General features: G+C 43.2%; 1 protein-coding gene across 4 annotated transcripts in view; it reads left to right on the forward strand.

The window, feature by feature from the left end:
• Erich3 (glutamate rich 3) overlaps window positions 1-14,346 on the forward strand; it is a 103,047-nt gene extending 88,701 nt beyond the window's left edge. For 3 of the 4 annotated variants that reach the window (XM_076933431.1, XM_076933432.1, XM_076933433.1), the window contains 2 exons: window positions 1,751-1,873; window positions 9,060-14,344. In XM_076933431.1, coding sequence (XP_076789546.1) covers window positions 1,751-1,873; window positions 9,060-11,356 — 2,420 coding nt within the window. In that variant the 3' untranslated portion in view covers window positions 11,357-14,344. Of the gene's footprint in view, window positions 1-1,750; window positions 1,874-9,059 lie in introns of all 4 variants that reach the window. The other variant, XM_076933434.1, reaches the window with a different exon arrangement.
• Window positions 14,347-14,729: the final 383 nt, after the last annotated feature.

Consider the following 14,729-nt stretch of genomic DNA (forward strand, 5'->3'; position numbering starts at 1 on the left):
TAGAAAAATATGTGAGTTCCATATCCTCCACTCATTAATGTCATAAACCTTACTCAGAAACACAGCCAACTGTAATGGGGTTGTCAGGAAGTGAAGTGGTCTCCAAACTGTGGTGTTGTATGTTAAGGTTTCAGCTTGTATATAGGACATATGAAGAAACCTAATGCTCAAAGAAAAATGTATCTCTCTCTCTCTCTCTCTCTCTCTCTCTATATATATATATATGAGCTTTATGAATTTATTTCTTTCTTTCTTCCTTCCTTTCTCTCTCTCTCTCTCTCTCTCTCTCTCTCTCTCTCTCTCTCTCTTTCTCTCTCTCTTTCTCTCTCTCTTTCTTTCTTTTTTCTTTTTTTGAGACAGGGTTTCTCTGTGTAGCCCCAGCTGTCCTGGAACTCACTCTGTAGACCAGGCTGGCCTCAGACTCAGAAATCCACCTGCCTCTGCCTCCCAAGCGCTGGGATTAAAGGCGTGCGCCACCACTGCCCGGCATGAATTTCTTTTTTTGTTTCCAAGTTTGTATTAAGATCAATAGTAGTCAATTTGTCATTTCATTCACTGAGATCCACCATAGATACCACAGTATTTCTTCCCAAACCACTAATTATCTCTCAGAAACTTATTTTACACTAGTCAAGAGTTAGAGATGGTATCACAGCTCTGATTTTTTCTCAAAGTGTAGTCCTTGGATTAGCCACATTGTGATGTTAGAAGGTGGGGAAAAGGAGGAAAAAGGGGAGAAGCACAGAAGTGGAGGAGCAGACTGGAGATTGATCCAGAAGACAAATCTCAGTCTCGTGTTATTGACTGAGTCAACCACAGATGATGTATGTACAGTTATGGGAATTATGAAGTTAGAGGCACAGGCCTTCAGATGAACTGCAGTGAGGAAGACAGGGAATTGTCAGACACTAAAGACAAAGGTAATTGACTTTACATTTGGTTAACAGTGTTGACTTGGGCTTGAGTGGCAAAATGTGCAAAATGTTTACTATCATCCCGACCATGCAGCAGTAGATATTGCTACCAAGTACATAGGAGCACTGGTTAGCACAGCATGCTCTGTATATACAGTACTTCATTTAATCCCCCGGATACCTTTGATTCTACATCTCTCTTGACAGATAGGTAAGCCAAAGGAACAGCGTGGAACTTGAACCTGGACCTCTGTGCCTCGGAAGTCCATGGTAGTAATCAGCATCATAGAATAGAAATTTGTGTAGGAGTGTGTACTGTCAAACTGATAGGAATTCTGTGACAGCCTCTTATGGCTTCTGCTCATATTGGGTGAGCACTGAGGTCAAATCATTAAAGTTACTAATGGATGGAATGCTCCGGGTGAGGTCAGTAGGAGTAGGGTTAGCCTCTAAAGAAGCAGTAATGATTGGCGTCATAAAATACAGAACACACATTTCCAGAAAGCAAAAGGCAGCTCAGCTGCCTCTCCACTCATGTCACCATTGCATGTGCGCTCGGCAACTATCTCTGCATTGGCTGCTGTCTTATTTTCATGAAAGTCTTTCTTTGCATGTGTCTCCTCCTTTCATGATCGACTATGGTGTGCTGTGTTTTCCTCTGAAAAAAGAATCATAGCTTGGAAGCTGTCTGATCTCTATTTGTTTTTAGAAATGAGCCACACTTTAATGTGAATCTGTTTAAATTAAATTGATCCTACTTGCTTGAATGATCTGAAATTCCAGCGTTCCCATGGCCTCTCTTATGCTTTTTGATATTTTATGTGCTCTTCAATCAGTTGAACAGAAAACAGGTGAAGCCAGTGAACCTGGTCACTGCCGCTCTCACACTGCACCTGGACTTAGCCCCACAAATGACGGGGTGATACCCACGAGGAAACCAGAGGTCAACTTGAGCAGAGGTAAGGGCCAGCCATTACTTAGTGAAATCCGCCACAGATGTTGCCTGTCTGTCTTTCATCTTCAAGTCCTTGTTTTGTTCCCTTGCCCTTTTAAAATTAATTAATAATTACTTTTTTAAAATAATTTTTATTAGATATTTTATTTCCACTTCAGATGCCATCCCCTTTCCCCATTCCCCTCCCCTTAGAAAACCCCTATTCCATGCCCCCTTTCCCTTTTTGCATTTATACATTTTTTAAAAATAATGTTAATCATAGGCTTTATAAGTTTGGAATTGTTCAATCAGAGGTGTAACCCACTGACCAACCTAGATATAACAACTATCTTTGACTGGTGGAGATACACGAACATCTGCCTCCCTTTCTCCCCCCTCTTTCTCTCTTTCATCACCTAGCTTCTCCTCTCCTTCTTCTCCTCTTCTTACTCCTTTTCTTCCTCTCAGTACTCCTCCTACCTTAGCTCCTCCTACACATCACCCTTCCTGTTAAAATGAAACTTTTCTCTCAAAATACAATTAGAGCATAATTATGCCAATTTGTACCAGTGAGGTACAAGATAGTCCTAATACCCAGTCCATCATTTTGTTGACTAACCAGCTCCTCTGTCATCTATCCTAACTAAAACATTTAGTTCTGAACCTGGCTTTAGGATGAATGTCAGCTGACGACCATCCACTCAAATCTTTTTTCTTACGGTAAATAGCTATAAGTTTTCAACCCCGTCAGAAATCCAGAATGACTGAGTTAACTATAATTGTGGGAAGCACAAAGCATAGCTTCTAAAACTTAGCCAATTTATAGAGACCTCTGAACACCTGAAAAGCCCCTATACTACCAAACGTTGGAGCATCAAATCTTCAGCCTTCTGGCCCAGAATCATCTGACAGACCTTGGTGATGCAGGATTATTAAGGACTGATTACTCTGTCTAGGCAGATATAATCAGTCGACTATTCTGCATGTGTGTCCTTTTCTGGACAGTAATTTGTCTGTAGATAGAGAGAGGCAATTCTTGCCTAGTGGCTGTTACCACACAACTGGAGTAACTCCAAGGATGCTCAATTTCTTCTTAGAATCCACGACAGGAAGCTGTCAGGAGCAGACAGGTCTCTAATCAATATGAACATTAATATATAAATATTTGTAGCATCAGTTCTATGGACTTCTGATGTTTTGAAAACCAACTATCCATGTAAGGTAACCTGGACTGTTTTCTGTTAACTCCTCCCAGCTATTTCTAAGTAAAATATGGAAAGCACCCTAACAATAAACTCAAAAATATGAATTTGCTATAGTCCCTTAACTCATAGGTTAACCGTCCCAAATCAGTTAAAAAAAGTTAAAAAAGGGCTGGGTCTAGGCATTGTATTCCTAAATGTGTTATACAGGCACAATGCCCATGAGTGTATCAATATTCATCTAATTTTTATATTAATAAGAGGCTCGTACCAATGAAAACCTTAAATTTGAGATCAAAGTAAATTTTGTACCATTTAAGAATTTATAACTTCATCTTGATAATAATTATACAGATTTCTACCAGTAGGTTATGGCTATGCAGTAAGTCCTAGCTAATCCCCCCTGTTCCAACAAAACCACTACTTGTCCCTAGAAAGACAGACCATTATTAACCACATTAGTCCCCAAGCTCAGGGAATAGGGGCGCTGACTCTTCTTTAACTTCTTCAAGCTGATTAAGGGCGTTGAGATTTTAGAAGAGGGGTGGGGGGGGAGAGTAAGTTGATAAGCCTCTGATGCTGTGTCTTCACTGAATCCAGATGGAATTCCAGGACATCAGAGGTTTGGGCAGGTCTGCTCAGTATGCTTGATGAGTAGATACACCAAGGCTGTGTATTCTAAGATACTGCCTGAGTTCGAGCACCTGGGATCCCTGCTTCCTCTGGGTTCTCGGATGTTGGGGGCAGAGCTGCCACCCAAGATCTGCTCAGCGCTCTGGCCCAGGCCGGAAGGAACCAGTGTTCCGGGCCGGGAGTGACTTCCTGGGTCCTTTTGGTTCCCAGTTACTCCCTGTTGAGGGCGGGCCCTGCTGTCTGCTTACCTAGGATACTGCCTGAGTTCGAGCACTTGGGATCCCTGCTTCCTCTGGGTTCTTGGATGTTGGGGGCAGAGCTGCCACCCAAGGTCTGCTCAGTGCTCTGGCCCAGACCGGAAGGAACCTAATAATTACTTTTATTCTCTTCTAATGGATATGGAATATGATGGCAGGAATTGGCCCAGAGTCCTGAATCCTGAAGAGGGGCTTTGAAACTGACATTAGCTATAAACGCTGTAGTTTATTTTAAAAAACACATTGATGCCTAAGATAAAAAACAAAACTCAAGTCCCTGGTGTTGATTTGCAGATTAGTCATACGCAATAGCTGAACGCTCCATTAACTGTGAATTTACCTTTGCTAAAGAGATTACGAGCTCCAATAGATGGTGCTCTACAAGGGTTCAGGTAAACTTCTCAGCCTTTTCAGAATCAGGGAAGAATTCACTGCTGTCAATGTATAATGGGACTGATGTTCCATCTTCAAGATTGCTAGCTAAGCATCAAGTCAACCAACATGACTCACACATCTGGTCAACATCCTATGCCTGTGGTGAATGCTGTTTTATAATCTCTCTGGTTTGAACATTTACGTGTACCTGAACTCATTCTATTCACCATGTTATCCCATCTCCAGTGTTTAGTGCGCGTTATCAAGCACAATGAGACAGCTTCATGGATACTGTAGAAGGCACACAAGAGACTTCCTTTTTGGGCAGCATAAAAGGGTCAGGTGACATTTGCAGTATGTAGAGTCTCAGTAGAACAATGCTGAACTATTGGAGTAAACATCCCTTTAGAGGAATTGTGGTGAACCCCCCAAACACACAATATAGACAAGGATGTTCATGCGGAGGAGGCTGCACTCTGGGAAGAATGTCTAGTTCATCAAAGGCTGTGGGAAGAAAGAGGGACAGTCATGAGGATCTTACAGCCAGATGAATTACTGACCACTTCACACAAACAACACTACTGATTGCCACAAGAATTTTGCTGGTCGAATATGGATACTACCATTTTATAGACAAGAAAATGAAAGCGTAGAGAGGTGCCATTTGCTAGGGTCATGTAACTAGTAGACATAAGAGTTACATGTGCACCAGGCCTATCTGACCCCGCCCCAGGCATATCCTCCAGGCACAGAGCCAGTGGACCTGTTGATGAACATTGCTTCTATAAGATGCTTCCTCAAAGCTCATGAGACTTCTCTTTTTACTCACTGCTCTCTCTGAGGAAGGCTTCAATTACCCTCTCTCTCGTGCTTTGGGAATGTTCTGTTTGACTTCTCTGTGCTGTGTGTGTTCATATAATAGCTCAGCTGGGTGTCATTAGCACATTTTCTCCCAGAATTCAGACAGTATATTATTACATGGTGACTAGGCAATTTTATTCCCCTGTTTTCATGAATGCTCTTTAATTAATCCATAAATTTAGAGGGCAGATTTAAAAGCCAGATGACGGTATTTAAGTGTTTTCCATAACTGACTTTTCAATAACACTTTGTGCAGGAATTTGAACACTGACAGATAAACTAAGAAGAAACTTGACATCCTGGGATGTTTATCATTGTTCCAACATAGTTGTGTTCTAAATCAGTCACAGTCTGAAGTGAAATAAAAATGGACGACGTCTTTTTTCAGGTGACTTTGCTACATGCCATCTGGTCAGACAGTTTGGCTCTACATATCCCTCCCAGAGCTCTTATGCACAGTTTTAGAAATTGCCAATTGAATCCTGTATAACTAGATGACTCATAAAAGCCAACCTTAGCCTCACTGACAGACCTGGATTATTAAAATTTTACACCTTTGTAAAAATATAAAAATGTATTTTAAGGGAATGTCATGTCAGCCCTTTTTGCCTGCCATCCAAGTGGGTTGTGGTATTACCTGGAAAGAGACAGTGGTAACAGACAACAAAGGATATGTTTGAAGAGGTGATAGAGTGCCAACATTGTAGAGTGTGTGGAGGGAAAGGGGGAAGATAAGACAAGGGTTAGGTTGTCACTGGCAGTACTGTAGATAAAATAGTTACCAAAAAAGTGCAAGCAAGGTCAAGCTGAGAAGGTAAAGGACTTAGTATCAAACATGGTGATCCAAGTAACATCCCTAGAACCCACACAGTGCAGGAAGAGAACTGACTACTGAAAGTTGTCCTCTGACCTCCATGTGTGCACTGTGGTATCCTAACAATCACTTTCTACACATACACTAAACAAACAAAAAAGTTGAGAATGCAAATGAGCAAAGAAAATAAGGAAGATATGTTTGCATAAGTTTATATAATATACTGGTAGAATAATTTATTATAATCCACAGAATCTACACATGAGTCCTTTTGTGTGTATATATACAAAACATGTACATATGTATGAATATGTCTGTCTGTCTTGGGTAATTTTCTATTACTGTGACAAAGCACCATGACTAAGAGTATTAGTCAGGGTTTCCTAGAGTAACAGAATGTTTAAAATGTATCTCTCTATGTGTATAGAAAGAAGATTTATTAGAATTATCTTTAGACTGTGGTTCAGCTAATCCAATAATAGTAGTTCAGCCCAACAGTCTCATCCAGTCTTTATCATATGCTTGAATTTTGAAGAAGTAGGCTCCAATGCCAATGAAGAACTGGATCTGCTAGAGAGGACAAGAGAAAACAAGCAAAGAGAGAGAGCTTCCTTTTTTTCGTGCCCTTTATATAGGCTGTCAGTAGAAGGTATGGACAGATTAAAGGTGGATTTTCTCATTGGGTCATAATCTGATTACAAGTGGGTCCCCACTTTAAATGATTTAATTAAGAAAAAATTCCTCATGGGCATGTATAATTATTTGCATTTTAAAATAATATTTGATGTAGTCAAGTTGACAACCAAGAATAGACATCACACCAAGGCATTTTATCAAAGAAAATGGTTTAATTTCTGATTTATGGTTTTGGAGCGCTAGAACATATGATGGCAGAACACAGGCCACCCAGTGCTCACATCTTTATGTGGAAGGAGGAGGCACAGAGAGAACACAAGGAATGGCTGGTCTTTTGAAAGTTCAACGCTCATCCCTAATGACACACCTCCTCCAACAAAGCCATACTCTAATCCTTCTAAAACAGTTCCTTCAACTAGAGACCAAGTATTAAATATCTGAGCCTATGGGGGGCATTCTCATTCATCCTCCCAAATTCCAATTCCTAGTCCCCATAGGCCTGTAGCCACATCATAATGCAAAACTAACTTAGTCCTACTTCACGAGATTCCGTAGGCTTCTACAGTCCCAACATTGCCTAAACACCCAAAGTCCAAGTGTCTTGTGATCCTCGAGGCACTGTCTTAATTCTTAACCCCTGTTAGAAAAAAAAACTAAACCAATGCTTGCAATATACAATGGCACAGAATATATATTACTATTGAAGAATGGAGGAAACGGGGCATAGGGAGGAAATGTCAAACCAAAACGCAACACCTTCTAATCCTTCCCAAGCAGTTCCAACAAGTATTCAAACCACATGGCCAAGTATTCAAATATATGAACCTTGGGGATTCATTCTTATCCAAACCACAACAATGTCCATGTTGGTGTGTGTGTGTACCTGCATGTGTGGATGAATGTCCATGTCGGTGTGTGTGTACCTGCATGTGTGGATGAATGTCCACGTGTGTATGTGGGTCAGTACCCTTGGTTGTCACCTCTAAAGCATTGTTCATCCTGTTTCATTTGTTATTGTATTTTGTTTGTTTTGAGACAGGATCTCTCACTGAACCTGGAGCTCTTGAACATAGGGGGACAGGCCAACAATCCCCGGGGGCCCACCTACCCCCTGATCCCTGGTACCGACACCTGGGCATAGCATGCCTTACCGACTGAGCTATCTTCCTAGTTCTAACTTTGGTTTGTAAATGAAAAATATTAGAGTAACTTGGCTAGAGAGATGCCTCAGTGGGTAAAGACGTATCCTGTGCTAAGTCTTGTGACTGAACTCCACCCCTGTAACACACGTGAGGGTGGAAGAAGATCACTGACTCCTCAGAGGTGTCCTGTAACCTCATTAGGTGCTTCTGTGGACATGCACACACCAGACAGAACCACAATCATACATCAGATCTAATATTTCAATTATTAAAGTAATGGATATTGCCGAGATACAAGCTCTACCTCTCAGAGCCTCTAGTTGGGAATTTGCTGTCACCCACCCATGTCCTACACACATCATTCAGAAGGATGCGTGACCTGGTAAATACTGAGAGACCTAGAGACCTTTCAAAGACATAGCAGACCTGTAGATCCTGATACTCCGGGGAGTCTTGCATTAGAACTCATGAGGTGAGATGCTCCAGAAGTGTTGTAGGAGGGTTGTTTATGCTAGACTCTGTCCCACACCACAAGGTCCAGTCTCTCTCTGTGGTCCTGTTTTGAAAAATGTAATCAGTTTCTGAGCATAGATAGCATGTAACCTGACATGGAATGCAAACTGGCATCTTTACTAAAATGTCATACATCAACTATAAAGATTTTTGATGATTAAATCTAACCAGAGATGCTTTAACATATTGCAGTGGTATGTGATGTAATTGCTACCTCTGGACCATGGCCCTCTGTCTAAATGTCTACTGAGGTAAAGGTTCTCTTTGTGCTGTGGGGAGCTATGAGGTTTTAGACAAGTAAATACTTTTCTGCTTATTATAAAATATTTTCTTTTAATTGTTAATACTTTAAATGAAAGTCGAGTATATTGTGTGTTTTACATGTGAGATGATTTATTGAGAATACGATACAAGAGCATTGGGAAATGCTGTTTGCTTACTTCAACTTGCCTGCTGTTCAACTTTTATATTAATGGGTCCATTAAATTTGAAAGCATTTCTTTTCATAATGAGGAAAAGGCATTTCCCAATCATGGTCCATGTTAGTTAACATCTTATCAACTGAAGAAAGATTTGATATATAATTTTAGTGTCCTCTTGATGATATATAAAATCTCATATGTATCCTATAATATTTTATATTTTAGTTTCTGCTTTGTACACTTTGATCTAAGTGACCTGTTTCTCTCCTCTCCTCTTCTCTCTCTCTCTCTCTCTCTCTCTCTCTCTCTCTCTCTCTCTCTTTCTCTCTCTCTCTCTCTCTCTCTCTCTCTCTCAGTGGCACCTAATGGAAATGTAAGGATAGAGGAAAGAGCAGCCATTGGCTCAAATGAGCAACCCAAGCAAGCTGCACAAGAGATGCTCACACTGAAAGAAAAAGCCATGGAAGAAAATGAATCTTTCCAGCCTGAGGATACTAATGCCTATGCGGGAGTAAAGGAGGAAGCAGTGATGGAGGAAGCAGGTACCTGCCATCCCCAGGATGCTGACATGGATGCAGGATTGGGAGAGAGAGTAGGGATGCAGGAAGATGATGTCCACCATCCCCAGGATGCTGACATGGATGCAGGACTGAGGGAGAAAGCAGGGATTTCAGAGCTTCCCTTAGGGGAGAAGAGCCCACCAGGAGATCTGCCAGCATCAGCAGAACAGTCTACAGAGAAAGGGGAGTGCCCTGTAAGAATAGCTAGTGAGCCAGAGGCAGGCACAGAAGAAGGGAGTAGCAGGCATGAGTTGGAACAGTTGATCCCCACAGGAAAGGTAGCAGCAGAAGCCTCTGTGTTTGTAAGTGTAGAGCAGGCTGTAGACAGACAGAGGGATGAGGACCCAGACAGGCAAGCCTTGCTGCAGACAGGACTGGGGGAAGGAAGAGCAGTTTCTGAAGGGGGTCAAGGATTGGAGAAAGCAGCATTCACAGACAGCACAGGGTTCAGCTCAGAGACTCTTAGAGAAGCAGCAGTTCTGAAAGAAGGGACTTGTGAAGTGAAGGAGGCAGAGAGGGAGGTGGGCTTTCCAAAACCAGATGGAGACCAAGGTGAAGAGGGAGCTCTTACAGCGCTGGAGGTCATGGGGCCTGTGGAGGACACAGGGCCAGAGAGAAAGGAGGGTTCTGAAGAGGCAGTCGGGGGAGAAAGAGCAGCCATGGAGAGGAAGGAATTTCTGGAAGCAGAAGCTCCTTTCAGCTCCTCAACAGGAGAAGCACAAGCAAGCCCCAGGGAAGTTTTCCTGGGCAACCATGAGGAACTCTGTAAGAAAGACACAGCAAGGGAGGGAGTCATAGCTGACACACAATCCACCATGGAACAGGATCTTCAAGCCATTTTCCACGGGGAATTAGCTGCAGCTGGAGGCATGGAGAAAGTTGACGCGCCTCTGAGGGAAACTGGATCTGAAAGAGAAGAGGAGTCAGGGGCCAAGGCCCTGAAGACAGAAGACTTTTTAGAAGAGCAAGGGGTTAAAGGGGAAGAGGAGGGCACAGTAAGTGAAGTCGGCTTTGAGGAAGAGGCTCCTGTAGTCCTCCGTGAGAATGAGATGGAGGCTGATGCGAAGGATGCAGGACCCACAGGGGCAATTGAGTTGGGGGAGGATACAGAACTTCTAGAAGACCCACCCAAAGAAAGAACCGTGACCTTGTTTGAAGCAACACCTCAGTTTGAGAAATCACCGAAAGAGAGTGAAGCCGCAGCCACAGAGCACAAAGGAGAAGAGCTGCCAGGCCAGGAGAGAGAGGCTCTTCGACATCAGGGGAGGGGGCTCAGCCATGATGGAGATGGGCTGTTAGGAACTCCTGAACCTGAGCCAGCAGACAAAGCGCAGGGATCAGAGGGCTTTTTCACGGCCAGAGGTGAAGAGTGGGCTGCCAAGGAGCTGGACAGCCATGCAGGGCCGGAGAGACTGGAGGAACATGGGCATTTGCAAGTACAAGGAGGAGGAGACATTATGAGAGTGAACCAAAGAAATCTTCCTGAGGAAAGGCTCACCAGGGCAGTGGTGGTCTGTAGAGAAGCCGAGAGTGAGAAGCCGCAGGGGGAAGGGAGTGAGGATAAAGAGTGCCCTCCAGGGACAGTGACTGACAGCCTGACAGGGCAGAACTGGACCATGGGAAGCAGCACAGTCGAGGCCGAGGAGGAGGATCCGCATGGACGAGGAATCGAAGAAACAGCTCCAGAGCGGAGGGAGGAGTCCGCAGAGTCAAAGTCAGCTGATGGTATCCTTGTGGCCTCCTCCTCTGTGGATGCTCAGAAGGAAACCTGGGACAGAGCAGGTGAGGCTCTAGGAGAAACAGCAGCCAAAGACAGGACGGTGACTGAAGACATGAGGCCCAGAACGGAGAAGGTAGCAGTGGTGGAGGAAGTGACATCAGCAGGGGCTATGGTAGAGACCGAACAGGAACAGGATCCTGACGTGCAGGACTCAAGGCCTGCGGAGGACAGAGAGGGAGGGGAAGGAAAGGCTTTTCAGCATGCAGGTACGGGTTCGGCTGGGGAGGAGACAGGGGCTACAAGGGAGGAAGAAGGCCAGTCAGGAGCAGCAAAAGAGTTCAGAGGATCAGTGTCTCAGACAGAGACAGCTTAGCAGAGTGTGTCTAGAGGCAGCACCTCCAAGGAAACTGGAACTGGAACTCAGAAGAAGCATCTGGAAAGACTGCAAGGAGAACTGGAGAGGGCAGATGTTCCCTTGAACACAGCTGAGTAGGAGGTCCCGTGGCAGATGGTGAGCTGCAGTCTGCTGTGTTTCCAGGACTTCTAGAAAGCTTTCGTGGCTCTCCTGTCTGCGACGCAGGCTTCACTGGTGTCTGCTGTGTTCTTATGTGTTCTTCAGCTCTGGCTACTTAGCCTCAAGCTGGCCGGACGGGTCTGGTGGACACGGGGAGGGGTTAAAACATGCAGAGGAGGCGGATCAGCTCTCTATGTGGCCCTTTACTCACATCCATCTTTGGAAATGGCGTTTCCTGAAGTGAGGTCTGTATATCTCACAGGACCCAAGGAGAGAACACACAATAGAGAGAGAAGTCGGACGTTGAGGAGCTCAGGGAGGAGAAAGAATAGGGCCAAAATATATTGTATGAGGATTTTAAAAAGCATACAGAGAAGAATGTTTCCTCAGCTACAGAGCCGGCCCAGAAGTAAAGGATTAAAGGTCACTTTAGAACTCTCCACATTAGCTTTCGTTAATACACATATATAAAATCCACACCCTCGATTCCTCCCAAATTGCCACCACCACTTTGGTTTTTGAAGGATGGAATAAAGGTCGTCTGTGGCCACTTAACCTTGTAATGCTTCTATGCTTTTACCTCTGATGTTTTACAAAGTTTAATACATTTATGTTTTCCACGTATAGATGGAAAATGCTATACATATTTAATATACAATGTTTAAAATACCTAAGTTTTGAATGGTGTTAGTAAACACCAACATGTATTTATTTTACAGAGTCTGTTATTTTTCAAGTTATTATCACATTGCTAGTGCATAGTTTTATTATTTTGAATGATTTTATCATCAGTGCTGTCTTTTCCCCACAGGATATTGTGAAACTGTCATAGTTAAAGACTGGAGTGGGAACAGACTGAGGCAGGTTCTATCCAGAGTTTCTTTTAGCTCACTGCTGGCCTGAGCTGGTCTCAATTGTAGACACTGGTCAGTAGGTTACTAACCATGGTCAACTAGCTTCAGTAGATTTCCCCGCAAGGGAGCTGTGGCCCCAAACAGAGATCTGGGGGAAAGAGTGTTGAACATTCTCCAGCTAGTGTGTCTATATTTAAATCAAAGTGATGATTTTTTTCAAACATTTGACTTTTACCAAAGATTACCAGAAGCCACGCCCCGATGGTTTGGTTTTGTTTAAGTCACTTTTTATTTAACAATTAAATATTAGTCCTAATTTTATGCACAGGGATTGTATCTTAACCACCTTGGAAATTTGTTGTCTCTTGGAAAGGTTAACTCTTCCTATTTACACTTGGGGGGTGGGGAAGGGAAAGCGGAAACTTTCCTGAAAAGGCACTTTGTGTGTGTTTGCATACTGTTTTCTCTGGTAGAGTAGAAACGTGTGGCTCTCAGCGTTTTGTCCTTGGGAGCATTATCTACCAGGCTGCTCAAATGTAAATGAGAAATGTATATAATCTAGATAAGTGTGAGATGTGTGATGACCATAGACAGAAGACGTGGCCCATCACACGCACTCTGGGTCTAGCCTGCGTTCTCTGTACCTGATATCATCGTGAAGATCAGCAGCCCCTGCTCCCTCCAGGGTTCTGTTATTTCAAACCTGAGTGACCCCATAGCCCACAGTAAGCCAGCAGCCACAATGTCTCTCCAGATGGCACCCAGATATTATTACCTAGTTGGGTATCAGCCTGTTCCGAGGGGCTGGGTTTCCTTGAAGACAGTTCATGCTCCAAAGCTCACACTGTTGACCCCTTTCTAAAAGTGAGGAAATGAAAAATTTCCAAGACTGCAATTTCCCAGCCAGGAGGAGAATCAACCTTTTATGGGGCACTTTTATAGGTGAACTCTTGCCCCACAAAAGCTTCTGATATATCCAGTTTTAAATGAACCTATGCATCAATATTTTAATTTTTTTCTTGATTCTATTATGTAGCCAAAGTTGAGGAATCATTCAGACTGCCGTCTGCCCTGAGTTTCTATTGTCAAGGTGTTCTTTTGTTATAGATGGTTTTAATTTTGATAAACAATGGAGCTTTGTGATAATCAGTGACAGGCAGAGCTGTACCAGAGCAGACATATTGGCACAGAGAGTGGACAGATCATTACGTCAGAAATGCCAGTACGTCAAGCTTACCACCTGGTTCTTCTCATCATTAGAAACTGCATAGAGTCTGGGGGGTGGACCAGGGTAGACACTGCTGTTATAGGAAAACTTGGAGGTGATTCTAAAATGTGCCACAGCCTGAACAATGATGATCAGGTAGCTCGTTAGTTACAACTGAGAAATCATTTTGGCTGTAAAACAGATTTTAGGAGCATTGTCAAGTTCATCTCTGTCTCCGTGCCTTTCCTGATCCACATGTCCTCCTGTGTGGTTGTCTGGAGGGGATGATAGTCACCATAAAAATGGTGAAGCCACCCTTCAGCTTATTTCAGTATGGTTGTGTGCAGTGTATTTGGAAGACTTGCCTCTCCCCACTGAATAACAAGCCCATGAAATCCAACCACAGCCGCCCTGCCCTGTGCTCTGGTCTGCGGCTGGGTCTCATCTGCTCCACATCTGGTTCCACGTGTTACTCATCCGTATCACTGTGACCTCTACAGGGCTTCCCCTGGTGTTGCCCCTCTGCTACAGAGCACTTTAAACACAGTGCTGATGAGAAAGATTGCAAACTCCTTACTCACTTTGAAAGATGAGATCTGTGCGATGTGTTAAATGGAAATTGCACTGGATTATTTTTATATTTAACACCTTCTATCAGCCCAGCCTGTAGTGTAATTCTACAATCTGCATGTGGGTTTAACTGTGAAATTCAGTGTTGTGATGTTTTGATTGAGTAAATTTTATCTCTGCAAATATTAAACCAATAAAATTATGCTTAGCAAAACTTTTTTTTTTCCCCATAGTTTCTTCATTATTAAAAAAAAAAAAACAATACATCTTCAGACTTGACAGGAGAGTTTCCTTGGAACAGAAGAGTAAACCTTTAGGAAGTTTTGTGTTATTTTCTTGCAGAGTTTGAATGATAAGGGCAGGTAAAGGAGGGGTCTTACTGGGCTACACTTTTAAGTATATGTGTTTGCAGACTGCCTGCATTCATCTGCATCTTCTACATTCCTGGGATAATGCCAGAGAGGAGAGTTATTCTTACCACTTTATCAGCAAGTGTAAGTGGAAGGTCAGTGTAGCTAAGTGCCTGTCTGAAGTCACAGTCAACCTCAGGTCACAAAACCTCTACCTTAGACTAGCTCTGGAAACACTGGACATTATGTCT

This window comes from Arvicanthis niloticus, chromosome 4 (genome assembly GCF_011762505.2).
Source record: "Arvicanthis niloticus isolate mArvNil1 chromosome 4, mArvNil1.pat.X, whole genome shotgun sequence".
Taxonomy (NCBI): Eukaryota; Metazoa; Chordata; class Mammalia; order Rodentia; family Muridae; genus Arvicanthis; species Arvicanthis niloticus.